We start from the raw sequence: 18,031 nt of genomic DNA, 5'->3' as shown, positions 1-18,031 counted from the left end.
AGCTCTGGAGTTTAACATATGTAAGCCAAGAGGAGGAAAGGGTTTGTCTCGAATGCTGGAGTCCATCTTGTTGGAGAGTTTATCCTCGGGTGTCAGCAGACAACACTTGAAGAGGAGGAAGCAATGCCTGGCAATTGCTTTTAAAGATCCCATATTATGCCCTTTTTGGGGTTTGTATATTTAATGTATGTACCTACTTAATGTATGTACCTACTAAGTCTACTCTGATTGGTCTGCCGATCCGCTCTATCGTTATTTGTCTGTTGCTCAGCACGCTTCTCGGGAATTTCAACATGAGCTGCAGGGCTTGCCACAACGAGCCAATGGGCTTAGATCAGTGATCTCACACTGACAAAGACGCCGCACGGACACATTTTTATCAAGGGGGGCCTGAACCGAGCGTTACATGCGGCTAATGCTACAGCTAACAGGAGGACGTAGGAGAAGCCGCGTTTCCGCGGACTTTGAATTTTTGCACATAGATGTGCCTAAACATGCACAGGATACATGGAAAACACACTAAAGAGCATATAAAACCAGAAAAAGCATAATACGGGACCTTTAAAGACTGGAGCTGCCTGTGGGTTTACCTCAGGCCTCCTCCAATGAGGATAGAGAATTCAGACACCCCCCCCACCCCCCCACTTTTCAGACCTATTTGTTAGTTTCTGTTGGGGGGGTGCTGGGCTAAGACTCCTTTGTTTAGTTCCCTCCAAAATAACTCTAGTCAGGCTTGAGAACTGTGATACTGGCCTGAGTCCTTTGTCCAGCACACATGGCTGAGGCACAACATATGTGTTTAAACATTACACTTTCAAAAGAAAAGACTGAAAGAGTCTCTGTAGTGTATCTGCATCAGCCATTCTGCTCCTGTTCTATGTAAGTGTTTAACGGGCATTTTTTGTACGTAATTCTAGAGGGGAAAAAAAAGTGTGGCACTGACACCCCGTCTCCCCTGCTGCTCATGTTTAGAATAATGAAAAGCCTCAAAGTTTAATGAGCAGCACACAGCACCCTTAAAATTACATGCTGTCCCACACTCCTCCAGACCACATCCTCACACCTGATGAAAATAAAAACATGTTATTTTTTTTTATTTTCTTCTTTTTTAGACTCAGTTATCTCCCACAACAATTTGATATCTCTGTTTTATTGATGAAAACCTGTATAAGACACTTCTATTTAGACACTGGTTTCATCATACCTTAAAGACCTTTAGTCAATATTTTGTAGTAAAGTTGCCAGACACAATGATTATTGTCCATATTTGAAGTGTTTTCTGTTGTCTCTTTTAAATACAAAGAGGTTAAATAGTAGCCATCACCCTACCAATGTTTTCCAGCACTTCTCTAAATTATGCTTATTTCATTTGTGTCACGTAAACACCCTCACACACCCTGAAAGCTGCAAGTCCTTTCAGCTCATTTTTTCTTTTTTCTTTCATTCTAGTGTGCAGGAGGAGTCTTGTGCAAAAATAAAACAATTGTAAATGTGTCACTTTCCAAAGACTACCAGGCTGCTCTGTATGTGCCCAGACCTGCCGTCGTTCAGTTGAGGCAGAGGGCAGTGGGAGTGACACCTGTATGAATAAGAGGTGTGTGAGTGTGAGAGGACTGACTCAGCATTCTCAGTATGTGGCATGGACGATCACATGTCTGATTTCAGCTCCACGGTGGAATCATCAGATCAGTCCATTTGTTCTGATGCAGTGTGTATGATGTTTCAGTTCTTTTCTTGTCAAGTGTCAAGAAGGGATTTGTTATCTTTAGTTAGAGAATAGAACAGAAATGTATTGTCAATGCTTATCCCCGAACTGAAAACCAGCCCACCAATAGAGACAGCCCACTGTCACAAAAAAGCAACATTTATGAAAACATACCATAAAAAAGAAAGCATGTTTTGACTACTACAAAATGTGAAATGCACCAAAAAAAGCTTTTATATTGACCCAATTTCTTGAAAGGAAGCCCAAGGTTGCCATAAACATGTTTTTTGTCTTGTTTTTTGCTGTCTTTTGTTTTGTGACCTGGAAGAATTGCACAATCTCCAGTACTTAGTTCTGCTGACAGTCTGAACACTGCAGAAGTAAACAATCATCCTGCTCATCCCTCAGCTTCACAGTTATACCACACGAGACCATGACCAGATGAGGAAGAATTCAGAAAGGGTAGGCTAACCCTAACCCTGACCTTCACACCGTATTGCAGAAAAGTATATAAATACCAACAAACCAGTAAGAAACAAAGCAGACTCCTTAGCATTGTGATGCGGTGCAGATGACATATTTCTGTATGAAAAAATTGGATGGAAGGGAAAAGACAAAAGGAAAGACAGAAAAGGAAGAATAAACAGATGTGTTCAAAGGACTCTGGATTTATAAGCTTCCTCTTATTTCCTTTTCAGCATTACATTGTGACCACTTTTCAATTAAATTCAAAGATTGAAGAAGAAACATGCTGACATCTTGTGAGCATGTGTTTGTCATCTTCATGGCAGTCATTGATAGAACATGAGAAAGGAAATTGTCACTGAATCAACTTGTAGTTAGTAAGGCTCAGTTTCCAGTAAAGATCGATAAACTGACACAAACTGTGACACATTAAACACCATAGCCATTGCTGCCGTGCTTATTTCTTTTTTTTTTTTTTTTTGTTGCTGAGAGCCAGAGTTTTATGTGAATGAGCTATTTTACAAGTTTGGAATAAATAAAAAAACAGAATTATGGAGGAATGAGAAGCAGGAATGCTTGGGGTTGACACATTCCTGTTCTATATAATTTTGGCTACCAGTGTAGGCGTCTTATGATTGTGCCTCGGTCAAATAATGTGTTGAGGTTAACCTAATGTGGTGATTTTGATTGGATAAGAGCTGTTGGAAGGAAAAGTGTTAAAAATATTTTCTAGTTTGTTCAAAGAATGCATGAAATGTTTGAATCTTCACTGCACTGTTCAGGAATTATGGGCAGACAAGTTATGTGTGTTAAAATTCAAAAAGTCAAAATATATTTTGACTGTTTCCATGCCAAAAACTTCCAACTAAATTTCAAGATACTTTTGTTTGATGCTACAAGAAGACAAAATACAAGGGAATGAAATAATAGCGAAAAATGGCTTCTTTGGTAAGGGTTTATGGTGTGCTCCATTTACGACAACAACACACCACATGATAGTTTGCTCGTGAAAATACCATGACAACATGTGTACAAGAGATAAAACTTGCACAATACTTTCAGTTTGATTGATATAATTACACTAAAAGAGGACTAAGCTTCTAATACACACAATAGTTACATCTTAAACTTTACTGATGTGCAGCATCCATGTTGGATTTTAACTCCGACTACTGAAGTTGCTCCGGGTTTCGTTCCTGATGACGCATCAGACCGGTAACTCTTCAATTTCCAACTTCTGAATTCAAATGAAACCCACCAATAATAATGTAGTTTTGCTTTCCCCTAATTGGCTCATATTCTATATATCTTAAAGAACAGTTACACTTATTAATTCATTAGTCTTACCAAATTTAGTGTGCTTTATTGATTTTTTTTCTTTTTTTTTTAAATGTTACAAAATGATATCATGATGACGTCTGTATCTGTGGTGTTATTGTTCGTGTTGGTATTAAAGATTGAATCCCTGCCTCGCAGTTCGTGGCTTGGCTTATAGAAATGTGTCTGTTCGTGTCGCTCTGCTCAATCCAAGAATTGTTCTTAACGATGGCCTTCAAAGTGAAGGTGCTGAAGTTGTTGATGAATCTGTTGCTGATTTGGACTCACTGCAGCTTCACAGTAAACACGGCTCATGCTATCACACATGGTCTGCACATGGCAGACTCTTCCCTCAGGTGTTTAATACTATGTGAAACAAAACAGGCCATTAAGTTCCTGTCTGGACCAGACACCCCATACCACTGTGAGATACATTAAATAGCCCTACAAAAAACAAAGGTTGTTTGAACTTCAGGCAATTCACCTCTTGTACTTTAATATGTCTTTCCTTGTTTCTTTTGTCCATTCCTTCCCTTTTTCTTTCCGTGAAAAACAGTCCTTTTGTATTCATGTAAATTTTCTGAAGATTGAAGAGCAGCTTGTTTTACCCCCCCAGTGAAAGTGTTTGTTATAAGTGTGTTATACAATGCTGAAATCTATCCAGAGGCACATACTTTGAAGAGACTCTGGCATGAGTAACCTGGCTTAGGGGGATATAATGGAGATTTTACAGGTGTACTCAATAGAAGATCCTGTGAAGAAGATATGTGGGATGCTATATTGAAGGTATAGCGCGGTTTTAATGTAAAAAACATTGGTTTTGGAAAGAAGAGGCCTTCTTTTGCAACCAACCATGGGATCTAGGTACACTTCCAGATTTAAGCTGTATTGTTAGAAGCTAATGTGCCTTGCCCATGTGTTAATCTGAATTTTCACATCTTTTTGTAAAGCCGTCCACATGACCAAATGACCAAACAAGCAGAGTTTTCTTTGTGTTTTTTGTGGCTGTGTAATAGTAGTCTTATTGGCAGTTTTTTGGGCAACAATAGGTATGATTTATTTACAGATATTTATGTAAGTGAAATGTAGTTGTTATAATCGTTTTGTGCACATAAGTCACACTCTCATTTTTTGCAGTTAAATAGAGTTCCATAAATGTGGAAAAGACGTAAGGATAACTCAAGGCTTGTTTCTAAAGGCTATGTAACAATGATGTTTCAGGAATGTAAAGGGCTAAAATTTGCCAAAGCAATATCTTACAGAGCCATAACACATCAAACCTGATCTAATAGTAGAAGTCCACTGAAGCCTCAGGCAGCATGCTGCCCCTCGCCATGCAGCTCAAGATAGAAAACACATGCCCAGATGTGTGGCTGGCGAGAGCTGCTTGGAGGATTTTTTTTTTAAAGAGCCGGTTATGCTTTGTTAGTGTGGCTCTGTCTTATTCCAAAAAAATGCGCACACAAACTGCAGAGCTGGAAAACATATGGGTGACGCATGCTTCATAAAAAACTCCAGTCCATGTTCTACGTTTCCGTACTATACTGAAAGCTTTATATACAAAACTACAATCAAACAAAATGTAAAGCACGGTCAAAGACCAGTGTGCTACTGTAGCTCCACAGCTTCTAATAAAACTGGCAGCATGCTGCGAGCTTTAACCAATCAGCAGCCGGAGTTGACTGGAGCCTTAATTACCTTCAATTAAGCATGCGTCACTGGCATGATCTACTTAAAACTGAAACACACAAAAGATATACTACACTTATGTATGTATAAATGGCTCTAACATAGCCTGCCCCTAATTGACTAGGCTGACAGCATATCAATTATCAAACGTGAACACTAAGAGCCATTATCTCATTTAACACAAAACATGAACTTTTCTTACAGTTCAAGATGTACCTTACAACTATTTAAACAATAAATGACTTATCGTATTCAGTCTCTGTAGAACTTCACACTGCCTCCTCCAAAAGGCATATCTTGGTAATGTGTCTCTCAAGTGTGTTTGTCTTCATCTGGACACGGACTATTCCTTTCGAGTCTGGCATTATCATAACAATTTTACCAATCACCCGGGAATTTCGTGGTGCAGAGGGGTCTACAATAAGGACAACATCTCCAATGCAGAAGTTCCTTCTTGTTGTGTTCCATTTGTGTCTTTCTTGCAGGAGAGGCAGGTACTCCTGTGTCCATCTTTGCCAGAACAAATCCGCCATATACTGAATTTGTCTCCAGCAGCGTCGTATGTAGAGGTCATCCTTTGAGAAGACACCTGGTGGAATGTTTGGCTGTGTCTTCATCTGTAGTAAATGGTTCGGGGTCAACGCTTCCAGATCATTTGGGTCGTTTGAGATTGTTGTAATAGGCCTGTCATTGACGATGCATACAGCTTCACACAGGAGTGTATGCAGTCCTTCGTCGTCCAGTACTTGTTGTTTTAACAAGGAACTTAGAACTTTCTTATTTGACGTTCCCAAACACCTCCGTGGTGGGATGCAGCAGGTGTGTTAAATATCCACTTCACAATCTTTTTCCCGCAACTCTCTTTCTCTCCCGCACCAACAAAATTGGTACTATTGTCTGAGCGAAGAATGCACACTTGACCTCTTCTACTTAGAAACACACAAAAGATATACCACACTTACGTATGTATAAATGGCTCTAACATGCTTGTTTTCACTCCATTATCTGCAGTAATTGTATACTCTAAATAAAGGCTGATAAGCTTGCAAATTATATCTATATTTTTGGATTTATAAAAACCCTTAATTCTAGGGAGACAATAAGTCTTTTTTCATTTCGTTACCATCATTTTATGTTAGCATACCCAACAGAAATATGTCACATTTAGATAAACAATGAATACCTTAATTTGATAACTTTTGGTGCATTAGATAGAATATTAATTCATAAAGCCTACAGCTGTATATCTACAGCTTCCTTCCTCCATAGCTGTTGTCCTTACTCTCCCTTACCACTAACAACATGCTGTCTGCCAGTGACATGTAGGCAACAATGTTGACATAAGAATGTTTATCTTTATCTTTATAAAAATATTAATCTGTTCTATTTATATAGCATTTTTGGAAATAGAAATTTTTGTACTCCAATGACCAAACAGGGTACTACATTTTAAATCTGATGCTACACAAAAACTAATAATGCATCAAAGTCAATATTTTGGCTAATCTTTGACATATCCAAGACTGATTAAAAAAAAAATCCCCCAGCCACCACATATTTGTTATATGGAAAATAACTATTTTTTTGTTTTTTTTCATAAATAACAACAGTGACATCAAGTAATCAAACTGGTATTTAAAGGGTTAAATTCCTAAAAATGATTGAATGTTTGGTAGTTTTGAGCAGCGCTGAAGTTGTTTAAGAGATGTATGCAGAAAAAGTAGAAAAAATATCAATCTATTCTATTTTTATAGCAGTTTTTTGGATGTCCTTATTGACTTAAGAGGGTAGTAAACATGTTTCACAGAGTTCTATTGATCTATTAAAAAAATAATAATTGCATTCCAAAATGTCTTCCAAAAGAGACTGTGCCATATGCACTAACACAGCCAAAATGATGGCCTGATAAAGAGGAAACATTTGCCCAAATGGACAAAAATGTCCATAATTATGCATGAGGGTTAAATCTGCAGTCAATGATTGTCATTTTGAGCCACTTGGCAGTCCAAAGAAGTTGTCAACAAATATACTTTTTTGGCAAAGTTTTCAACAAACAACAGATTCAGAGCACCATAATCATTAATTTGGAAAAAATGGTATTCGCTTACTGGCAAATTCAAGTCAAACATCCACTCCATCTTCATCTTTAAGCTCTGGACTTTGGTCTCAAATTCCCGTGTAAATGATTGAACTGTTCTCATAATAAATGCCCCACTATATCAAATTCATTATTGTTTGTGTCTGGTAAATGTTTGAAAGCTGAAAACAGCTGCATTCTGAGGCTGAAAATGGCACTTATTTAAGAAGTGAGAGTAAATCAAAACAGGGCAGATGTGTGCCAAAACAATAAAACAGTATGTTGAAGGTGACATTAAGCTCCATAGAGTTTAGAAGAACTTTCATTTAACAGCATAAGAGGTACCTTGGTCATATTTCTTTACAATTTCCTTGTAAAAACAACCGCAAGGTACACATATTCCTCTGTTTATGGCCAAGTTGTGTGATCACTTCTTGACATAATGTCTAAAATTCACATTTACAAATGCTCTTCAAGGCACTTTGATTTGGTTTCAATACAAATTACTTGTAAGTCTCCACTTGATATACAAATCTACAAAAATGATATTATATAATCCTGTCTGTTATGACAACAAGGTCATGTGAGTTTTCAGTGGGAACCTCAGTCAGTTATCCTTTCCACACACCCAAGATGACATGCTAAGCAAGGCCTGTTGGAACCATTGTATAGACCATCTTAGTCATACTGGCCTGCCCAGTTCCAAATTCTGCAAGAACAGATTTGCCTTTCGTACAATAGTTCTGAAACTCTTTTCAAAAATGTAACATTAGGTAAGTGGGTGTATTAAGCTGGATAAAGAGCAAGCCTGTTTATTGTCCACATATTTAGTTTATAATGGGAGATAGGACTAGAACTTTCTATCAATCTAAACCCTGGTATGAAGGACCATGAAGGGCAGATTTGAATAGATTTATGCACTGAAGGATGGTGGCCCAGTTCTGGTCTGTGGTTGTGCTTGGAAGTAGTCTCTAAATAGATTTGGAAATTTCCGCTGTGCACTGCATAATGATGGAAATGGTCTCCATTTGGAGACATGAAATCATAATTAAATAGCGCAGCTGAGTAAATGGAGAGATCATTATGTGTAGTCTTGTTTCCTGCTTTGCTAGTACTGGTAAAGTCTTTAATGCCATCAATCACATGGCCATACACAATACAAGAGTATTAAAAAATAATATTACATAACCCATTCTCGACGTAGCTGGTTTTGGTAGAAGGCTTTATGCCAAAAAAAATCTGGTTAAAGTTTTCTGCCTGTTTTTCCCAACCACGTTACCAAGAGTGTTTGCTTATTGGGGGCTCAGTGCTGTAAATAATGTTAGAGATTGGTGAAGACCTGATCAATATTTTTAGATAACTCTTGTTAATATTTTGCACCCTATAAAGCATTGACGAATAGATTAACGTTATGATGTCGAGTATTTTTTCTCTTTTATTCCCTGACCAAATGCTCATTCTAATTCCAACATTGGTCAATTTTTACTACATCTTTTGTAAACTCACAATCCACTGTTCTCCAGGAAAACAGATTGTGACCCAGGGTTCTTTAACAGGTTAGCATGATACAGTATCTTGCCTAGCCTATCACCCCACCCCTCCAAATACCCCCGCACAAGAAATGAGAAGAATAGTTGACCAACAACAATGTAGCGTAAAAAGAGTGTAACATGATCCACATTAGTGCAACAATAAAAAACAGAACTTTATTATATCAGTATACAAAAACATTTACAAGCATATATGAGTATAATTTCAGGGACCTCTGAAAGGATAACATGGTGATGCACACAGAAAAAGAGAATTGTCATTTTTCTTTTGCACAAATATGACACTTTCAAAGGTGAAACTATACCACAGAAATGGTAAGAGATCAAGTTGCTAGGGACTTTTACACTGCAGAAAGAGTCTTTTTCAAGATACAGCAGCCTTTATATAGCTGCTCTAAAATGGCAGCGGTGAAGTTAAGAATGCTGTGGCAAGGATGTTACTTCACAAACATTTGTTCGCTCTAAACAACAGAGTCAACGTTGGTGTAGACCTGAAGCATTGTATGATTTTGTTAAATGTACCTAACATGCACAATATTCCTCTTGAGCAGATATTCTCTGATGAATATTCTAACCCCTGGGAAGAATTTTATCATTTTAATTTCCCAATTTTCTGTAAATGTAAGTACTAACATTGAAAGATTCTAGACTCTAATAATTAATAGAAATTGTTAGTGAAAGACATGTGTATATCATAATCTAAATACATCTACTTAATCCTAAAAATATGAAAGTCTATACAAAACTATATTAGCATAAAGCGTACAATACTGTTCAAACTGCCATGGAGTGTTACAGACACTAAGATCCAAATGTTCATCTCTGAATAGAATTAATGTAATTCTGTTTCTATACTTGTGTTTCTCTCCTCTGCACTTTTACACAATCATTAGTCTACAATATAATACAAATACATGATAATGATGAGAGTGGCCTGTTTTCACCAAAACCCAACTTTCTTGGGAAATATCCCAACAGCTGTAAAAACATTTAAAAAGAAGCCAGTCGTGGCTGGAAGAACATTGTGGTTTGTGTCGCTATTTACATAATGTGCAAGTGTAGCTGAAGGTCTCTAACACACTCAGTACATTTCTTTGGTTGCGTCGTTGGAGTTGTCCTTGGCGTTGGTGTCGGTGTTGGCGTTGGCGTTGACATTGGTGAGTCGTACGCTCTCCTCCTCTGCGCACTTTCTGTCCCGATATTCTCCCTCCTGATGGAAGCCGACCATCAGCTGATAGATCATCACGCCGATGATCGTGCCGATGAACGGGGCGCACAAAGGCACCAGGAACCAGCCATTTCTAACCCTGAGGAGCAAGAGAAGAGTTAATCATGCAAAAACGTAAGGTCCCGTGGGTGCATAGACCAAAGATAGTGAGGGACTCTGAGGGCATTCCAAGTTATAACTCACATTTGGATACACAATTTATCAATCAATCAAGATTATCAATCAGCACTTACGTGAAAACTTCACTGCCCCAGCCAGCAATTGCGGTGAAAATACGTGGTCCGAGGTCTCTGGCAGGATTGACAGCGTAGCCAGAGTTAAAGCCCATCGACAGTCCAATAACCAGAACCACAAATCCCACAGTGAAGGCCTCCAGCCCCTGGGGAATAGAGTTGTTGTGTGGATCCACGATGGCCAGAATGCAAACTATGAGCGCTGCTGTGCCAATTATCTAGGGAAGGATTGAAGATAATATTGTGAGTTGGACAACTGCGATATATCATTTATATGAATATGTAGAATTCAAATTTAGTGTTTATCAAAAAAGTACCTGATCAAAGAATCCATTAACAAGTGTTAGATGTTTTCCAGGGTAGGTAGCAAAAATTCCCGCTGTGGCATTAGGTCCATACACATTGAAGCTTCCAGGATGATCCCACAGTGCATCTGAAGAAACAAGAAAAAATATAGCATCAACAATATAGCACAGACCGGTTTCATAGACCCTGTGAAACATAAATCTTTGACAACCATGTGAAGAACATCATTTTTTTTCAAGATTTGGATTCTTACCATAGTACATGCCAAAAATGACAGCAGCACCAAAGAAAGCACCGATTGTCTGAAAGAGGAAGAACATGGGGAACTTTCTCCAGCGCTCTCTTCCGAGCAGACACAGGGCAAAGGTCACTGCAGGGTTCAGATGGCCACCTGTAAATGTAAAGAATGACAGTATGTTTATGAACATGTAGTGCAACAGAATCAAGTCAGTATACACAAAATACTCCTCATACTGACTCAGTCTGAAGAATAGATCAATTTAATATACAAACAGTTCAAAAGTTCTAATGGGATTTTTCCACCCAGAAATATTTCATAGGTTTTCATTAAAAAAAAGTAGTTTACCTGATACTTGGCCACAGACCAGGATACCTAAGGTGGCAGCAAAGCCAAAGGCAAAGTTGACTGTAAAGAACATGCCATGAGAACCACCACTCAACACCAACTGGGCCACAGCACCACAGCCAAACATCTGGAGAGAGAGAATGAGAAAATCAAGATTACACACGAATATTGTAATGATAATTGAGTGCTATGTTTGATATGTTTTTTTTAAAATGGTTCAAATACAATTTTGCTTAATCTGTTCTTTCAAAGTTGCTCGCTCTGAAGGAAAAGATTGAAAGTGCATATTTTTCACAACAAGTGGTCCAAAGATCTGCAGAGCAGTGCTCTGTTAGAGCTAGAACAGTTCCAGTACAAAGCTTTGTGCACCAAACAACAACCATATTTAGTGTCTTGATGTTGTTTAAAAACCAAACATTTCAGTACAGAGCTTAGTCAGCCAGTCAAGGGCAAGCCAAGGTGTAAGGTGGGGCATGGTGATCGTTATCATTGAAACCCATGAAACAAAGATCCCTTCAATGACCACTGCTCAGATTTAAATGAGCTCTATTGTTTTCATAACTACACACCGGAGTACAGGATACTCAGAAAGGTCACTGTGTTGACCTTGATTGGAGGAAACTTGAGCTGCTAAACAGCCCAGCTGATTTGTCTGGCATGGAAAAAAAAACTGAAGTGTAGTTTTTGTTTTGTGAAGGAAAAGGAGAAAATGTGTGTTTGTGGAAGAACATGACTCAACTTGTCTAAAGAAGATGAATTAACATATTGGGTTGTCTTTAGATGAAGGAGTAGTACGGCCACGCAGGTACCATACTAATTATTCTTCACACTGTGTGGTTATGTATAAGTATATATGTATCCTCTTTGTATCCTCTGGAAATCTGTGTGGTCTATGCTTTGCCCGCTGCTCTTTAAGCCTCCTGATGAGGATACTTTTCATTCACCACAGTACTCACAAATTGAGGTTAGCTGTAGGGAACCACACTCAGAGGGACTGGCGCCTGGTGAAAGCTCATCATCACTCGCCTCAGTCTAAACCCTTTTCCACCCCTGAGTGATGGAGCCAGTCATGACTGGAAAAGACCATTATTAATAGGCGAAATTATGCTGAACTGTTTCTCTCGTTTTGCCATCATGGGCCTTTGAGTTGTGACAATAAAACATCACAAGTTTTCACTTCCAGTTTTTTTCTTAATGTCAGAGGAATCAGATTGCAAATGATGGACCATTAGCAAGTGCCAAGTGTAGATCACATTTCAAGAGAAAGGTCGTAAAGGTAGTAAATCCTACCCTTAATCTAGGAGCACTACCTCTTAACTTTAAAAAAATCCAGTCACCGCTTAAGGATTTGAGCACCTTACTGTGCTATTTTCATGATGTTGTAGTTAGTTAAAGAAGCATAACACTTCCTCAGCCAACATTCAAACGGCTGATTCAGCTGGTCGTGCATCCATGCAGCTACTACCAGCTTTTAACACAGTCGGGAAGCTTATAAAAAAAAAAGACCAGCAGCAGTCTGCCTACTGAGACACACATTTGGGTATTGTTCAGTAGCTGAAAGAAAAGAATTTGCTGGCCTGAAACCAGTCTCTAAATCAGAACCTTTGTGATATTCTCAAAATCAGGATGAGGAGCCTTGGATGCCTCCACACAGAGCCCAGAAAAGGGTTTTGAAAGAGAGAATGCAGGGCACATTTTGAGAGTGCTGTGAAGGGTTAACAGAACACTTACAGAAGGATGAACAAAGACATTATAGAACATATGTGTTCCCATTTAGGGCATCTTTAATAGCCCTTGTTGACTGTGCAACTGAATTGATATTTGAGTTAAAACTGTATCAACGTCTGACCCTGCTCTACTGCCTGGATGTAAACCAGCACAGTGGCCAGATTAAATTTTACAAATACAACTTCAGCTGAAGTCTTGTTTAATGACACTAAAGACTTGCTAATGACTATTAACAGTGTGACAGTGTGAGAGTGTTTAAAGTGCTATGAGGACATACAAAGAGACACACCCTCACATGTACCTTGTCCAGCCGTCATCCCACATCATTTCTTTTACACTCCATATAATAATTCATCAGTATAGATCTAGAATTGTCAATGGTAAATGAAAATAAGGGTGGAGGTAGAGGGAGAGTTTTACTATATTTGATCGAAGAAGTTAAACTATTTCAACCATGTCTGTGATGTCACATGTTCTGTCATTGAGCCTCCCAGCGCTGCCATCGACATGTGTCACCTTTAGAATGACTGAACCACACCTTCCTGTTCAAATAACATGTTTAATTACATAACAACAACTTCTGATAGTTTCAGTCAATCAATACTGTAAATAAAATGGGCCTAAACCATACATTTTATGTATGTTTTTTAAACTGCTTGAAACTCTGGTTTAGGTCCTGTGATTTGCTACATTGGAGGGAAAAATGAATGTCCATTAATTTGTAATTTTCCCATTTAGGAAAAAAAACAATATCTTAATTTTAAGGAATATGTATCTAAGAACCAACTGTGTTTATAACTGAGGGATTAATAAAATAATAAAATGTAATTAAGCCATATTTTACATGTAAAACCATTAGAGGAGTTCACTGTGCTGAATGCTATGTTTCTTAAGTATAAACTGTAAAACTCAAGTGCCAATTTTCAGGAAAAAAGAAGTGACAACGTACGCACACAATCATACCCAATCACACACTAAAAAGAAAAGCACACTTACCACAAGGACGAGGGTGCCAAGACACTCTGCCAGGGCCTGGCGAAGCAGCAAGTTACGGATCTGGAAGAACCGGGAAAGTTTGTCCAAATACACCTTCTGCCTGCCCATGTTTTCTTGCTGGAGGCTGATGACACTGTGAGAAAACAAGCACTGTAGGTAGGTATGTTTTTCCTGAGTGACTGAAGAGCTGGGTGGACTGGGCTCCTCTTATAGGGCCAACATGGGCTTGGGCTGGGTTTGTGCCAAAACTGTGCTCAGCCCCACCCTCTGCACCACCCCTCCCTGCCTATGATTTACTCTCACTAACACACACCCACACGCGCACACACACGCACACACACACACACACACACACACACACACACACACACACACTTTACTATGATCATTCCAGGTTAACAAAGTAAAATACTACTTTAACCAGTGTTTCCTGACCTGATTTATAACCCTTGACATATCCATGTTTACACGCTGCCAACTTTCAACATTTTCCATGTGAAACTCAGGATTCCACATATTTGCTTTATTTTACTTCTCTCTCTCTCTTCAGTGTACATTTCTTAGGTCTTGCAGAAAATAAACTACCCCTCTACGTCTACCTTACTCCAAAATAAAAAAAATATTTTTTTTGAAGATGATGAATGGTGCACCGTTTGATATTCCAAATCCATTTAAAGACACTTTGGTCTTCCTAAGACCCTGATCTAAAATAAACACGGATAACTGTATCTGTGTGCTGTCCTTGCTGGTTCATTCCCACAGGTTCACACACTTCTTTCCCTCACCTCGTTTCTCTGACCTGCTCTTTTGTCCTCTGTCTGAAACTTCATCACCACATATTATACCCTCTTTGTCTGGTTTCAATAGAGGTGTGAGAACATTTCCAGTTTTAAAAGCCCACAGACATGCCTCTATCAAAGTAGGAATCAGTGTACCATTTCTGCACTCTGTTTGGAGACTTTTGTCTGTTCGCCCGATGCCCATTTTGTAATGACAGTGGAGGTCAAGGATCACCTGAACATTTTTTGTGAACAAATCTATAAAGATGACTTGTTTCAAAGAACTAAACAAGACTCTTGCATTTAGCCTAAACACATCTTTGCATTTTAAAAAAAATCCATTGAAATAATATCCCTACTGTCTAGACACAATTGCTGAGTCAGATAGAATATATCACTCTCGTTAAAATATTTCCCTTTCCCAGTATGCACAATTCATGTCAATGAGAACAGTGGGAAAACAATAGTCTAAATTTTGATTGATATTTCACATGTGTCATCACTGAACCCCGAGGCAATTTGAGTCATGTCAGTCACAGCGCAGGAATCAACTACCTGCGTCATGAATGTTGCGCAACTGTTCATCTCACGCTGTTTCAATGTAGCTTTTAAAGAGATGGGAGGGGCAGACGAGGAGAGACGTCTGTCTGACAAAGAAGTTGATGGGAATTTTGGGAAAGGATTTTTTTATTGTTCACACAGATATGGTTATGTTAAACATGTAACCGAAGAAATGAGTGACTGATTTTTATATTTATTGAAGTGGTAGATATTAACCAACACTATAAATCAGTGCCACAGGTGTGATTTCTGGCTCTTACCTTGAACATATCAATGCATTATCTTTTGGTGTTAGCCTTGTCTGACCCCCCTATCCAAGTTCTTTTCCTGTGGTCAATGATACGTAAGTAGGGAAGTATTCTTCTTTTGTTAAATACCTTATAAAAGTATTCATATTGGATTTTTATCCCTTTATCTTCTGATTTATTCTCAGGGCCTAACTCCTCTGATAAATTGCTTTAAAACCTTTAAACCTTGTTAGACAAAATTGTCCTGGCATATTTTTGCAAACCTTTCAATCCAACCAGGGCTCCTCAAGTCATCTTCTTCAAAGATTTAGTGTGTTTACTTAGTTTTTGTCTCTGTGATTCAGTTAACCTCTTCAGAAGGAATCCCATCTCAAAGGCCAGAGGAGCCACATTTTTGGTCCACATGGTTTGAAACAACTTTTCCTGGAACTCTTTGGCGCCGACACAGCCCAGTAAACGAGAGAAGGAAAAGAATGGTGGCACCCGCAAACACGAAGGGAAAGTGTTAAAACCAATGTGAATTTGTGTTGATTTACTGCAAAAATAAATCTAAACTATTAAGATTGGTTTGACACAATATGTTTTTTTTTTCCATGGGCCTGAGGTTCTCAGGAAATGGCACCAATAACTTTATAATGATTGTGATTGATGTACCATGTGTCTACCAGATGTGTTTGTCTCGCACATGTGCCAGGCTAACAGTTGTTTTCCATCAGGTGTTGGAGGAAATGACAGGCGCAGGCAGGTGGAGAAAGATTGATATATGTCAGACAGACATCACAGTTTGGCACATTGCCTCTTGCAACAAAAAAAAAAATGTAAACTGTCTGGGCTCTGGATAGAGGATTTATACCCTTCATAGACGTCCAAGGGCCAGATTTACTAAGATCCCAATTAAAGAGTACTAAATTGCGTGTTCACTCCAAAAGTTTGCACGTTTGGTTGGTGGGCGTTTTGCGGGTGATCTACTAAGAAAATTTGCGTGAATGACAACAGGTTCAAACCTTGTGGAGGCGGTAGTATTTAAGTTAGATTTTTGCGTGTTCTACTGGTTTACAGAGTTTGGACAGAAAGCAGGATGACTGCAAGCGCAAAATAGGTATTAGTGGGAGAGGCAAATAAACGCACAATACTTTCGAGTTATAGGAGATAAATCTGAATATTACAAAGAGAATGTTGGTTATAAGAAAACCTCGGCATTAAACAGGGCCTCTCTTTTCTATCCTTAATCTTAATAATGAAGTGTCATACATTGCGCTGGAGGTGCGAGCTGTGTCCTCTGTGGCAGGGGCGCTCTACACTCGCCGTTGTTGCGCACCAGATAGCTGACCAGCGCTGTGTCTGATCAGACATAAATGCCCTGGCAAAAGGTATCGAAGACGGGGTTACAAACAGTGGTGAGGTCCCCCAGTCCAAGCGTCCTACAGAGTAGCAGCAGCGGGCTTTAGAGGGTGGTGACGAGCGCATTATGGAGAGGAGCGCACCAGAGGGGGCGAGCTGGGGGAGAGACGCGCGACCCGAGAAAAAGGAAATCCCCAGTTTAAAATGTAATGTTGGCGAAAAGAGGGAAATAGGAAGACATAAATGTCAATGTTGAAATTCTATAGAATTCAGAGGCTGTGAATGTTCAGTTCTCTTTGGCTGTAGGCTAACAATAGCCTGTAGTTGTTTCTCTTCCTTAACGATTAGAATATTGAATCAAATAAAAAAATAAATGCATGCCATTTATTTTTCTGTCATTTGAAACATGTAAACACTTGTGGGGAAAAACGCGACATTTATGCCTTCTTTTGTTGTGCCTCTATCTCCTCCTAACTAAAATAACAGCAGCCTGTTGTGTGTAACACTGGTCTCCTGAGTTAGCACGTTCCTTTCAAAGGTGTTAAATACAGACACCGTCACAATCACCGCAATTCTTGCCAGGTTTGGTAAATCGCAATGCGTGTACTAACTTAACTTCTTTGCATTTTCTCCTCCCAGTATTTTGCACGTTAGGGCAGAAACGCCTCATATTGCATATTCATTAAGGCAAACATACTAAATGGTCAATGCGTGTTGTTTTGCTCATTTGAAAGACGCAAGCCTCACTGCGCCAGTAGATCAGATAGCACTTTTTTTTGCTGGTGGTATCAAGTTTGCACACGTTTTAAGACACGCAAACCTTTAGTAATGTAAGAGTGAAAATGGGATATGCAAATAAGTTAGAAACACATGTTTATTATGTTCTTTCTCTATGCAGACATAACTTTAGTATGTTCTTGCTATAATGTTGGTTACAAGTGTTTACAGTAATGTTAATATCCTGTTATTAGGTAGGCCACGTAGTGGGCGCTGTTCAGGCAGGAGTGAGCTGTGTAGTCGGGGGGAAGACAAAGGAGGAGAAGAAGAGAAGTTGTGAAACGTACCGTGCGTCGGAGAAGCTGACTAAGACCCACAACGTGTTTGGACTGATTTATGCCTTCACACACACCCACGTCGCTTACTTAGTAAATCTGGCCCCAAGAGTCCAACAAAGTTAAAGTGCAGTTCACCGTTCAAATCTCTCCTATCTGTTAAGACAACT

General features: G+C 39.0%; 1 protein-coding gene across 1 annotated transcript; it reads right to left on the bottom strand.

Annotated features, from left to right (window-relative positions):
* Positions 1-8,937: 8,937 nt before the first annotated feature.
* LOC132974115 (aquaporin-3-like) lies at positions 8,938-14,068 on the bottom strand. The gene is made up of 6 exons (XM_061037940.1): positions 13,881-14,068; positions 11,157-11,283; positions 10,824-10,961; positions 10,582-10,697; positions 10,265-10,482; positions 8,938-10,110 (listed from the first exon to the last, which is right to left on the bottom strand). Exons 1-6 carry the CDS (start codon positions 13,986-13,988, stop codon positions 9,885-9,887), a joined length of 933 nt encoding a protein of 310 aa, XP_060893923.1. The 5' UTR covers positions 13,989-14,068; the 3' UTR covers positions 8,938-9,884.
* Positions 14,069-18,031: the final 3,963 nt, after the last annotated feature.

Source organism: Labrus mixtus, chromosome 5 (assembly GCF_963584025.1).
Source record: "Labrus mixtus chromosome 5, fLabMix1.1, whole genome shotgun sequence".
NCBI lineage: Eukaryota > Metazoa > Chordata > Actinopteri > Labriformes > Labridae > Labrus > Labrus mixtus.
This window is presented reverse-complemented; position numbering and strand designations above follow the sequence as displayed.

What these genes read in the sequence shown, in the direction of transcription:
- LOC132974115 (XM_061037940.1), bottom strand. Translation starts at nt 13,988, where the DNA reads ATGGGCAGGCAGAAGGTGTATTTGGACAAACTTTCCCGGTTCTTCCAG. An exon ending in TTGGCACCCTCGTCCTTGTG is followed by an intron (nt 11,284 to 13,880) that starts GTAAGTGTGCTT and finishes CTCTCTCTCCAG; the next exon opens with ATGTTTGGCTGTGGTGCTGT. An exon ending in GGTCTGTGGCCAAGTATCAG is followed by an intron (nt 10,962 to 11,156) that starts GTAAACTACTTT and finishes TTACATTTACAG; the next exon opens with GTGGCCATCTGAACCCTGCA.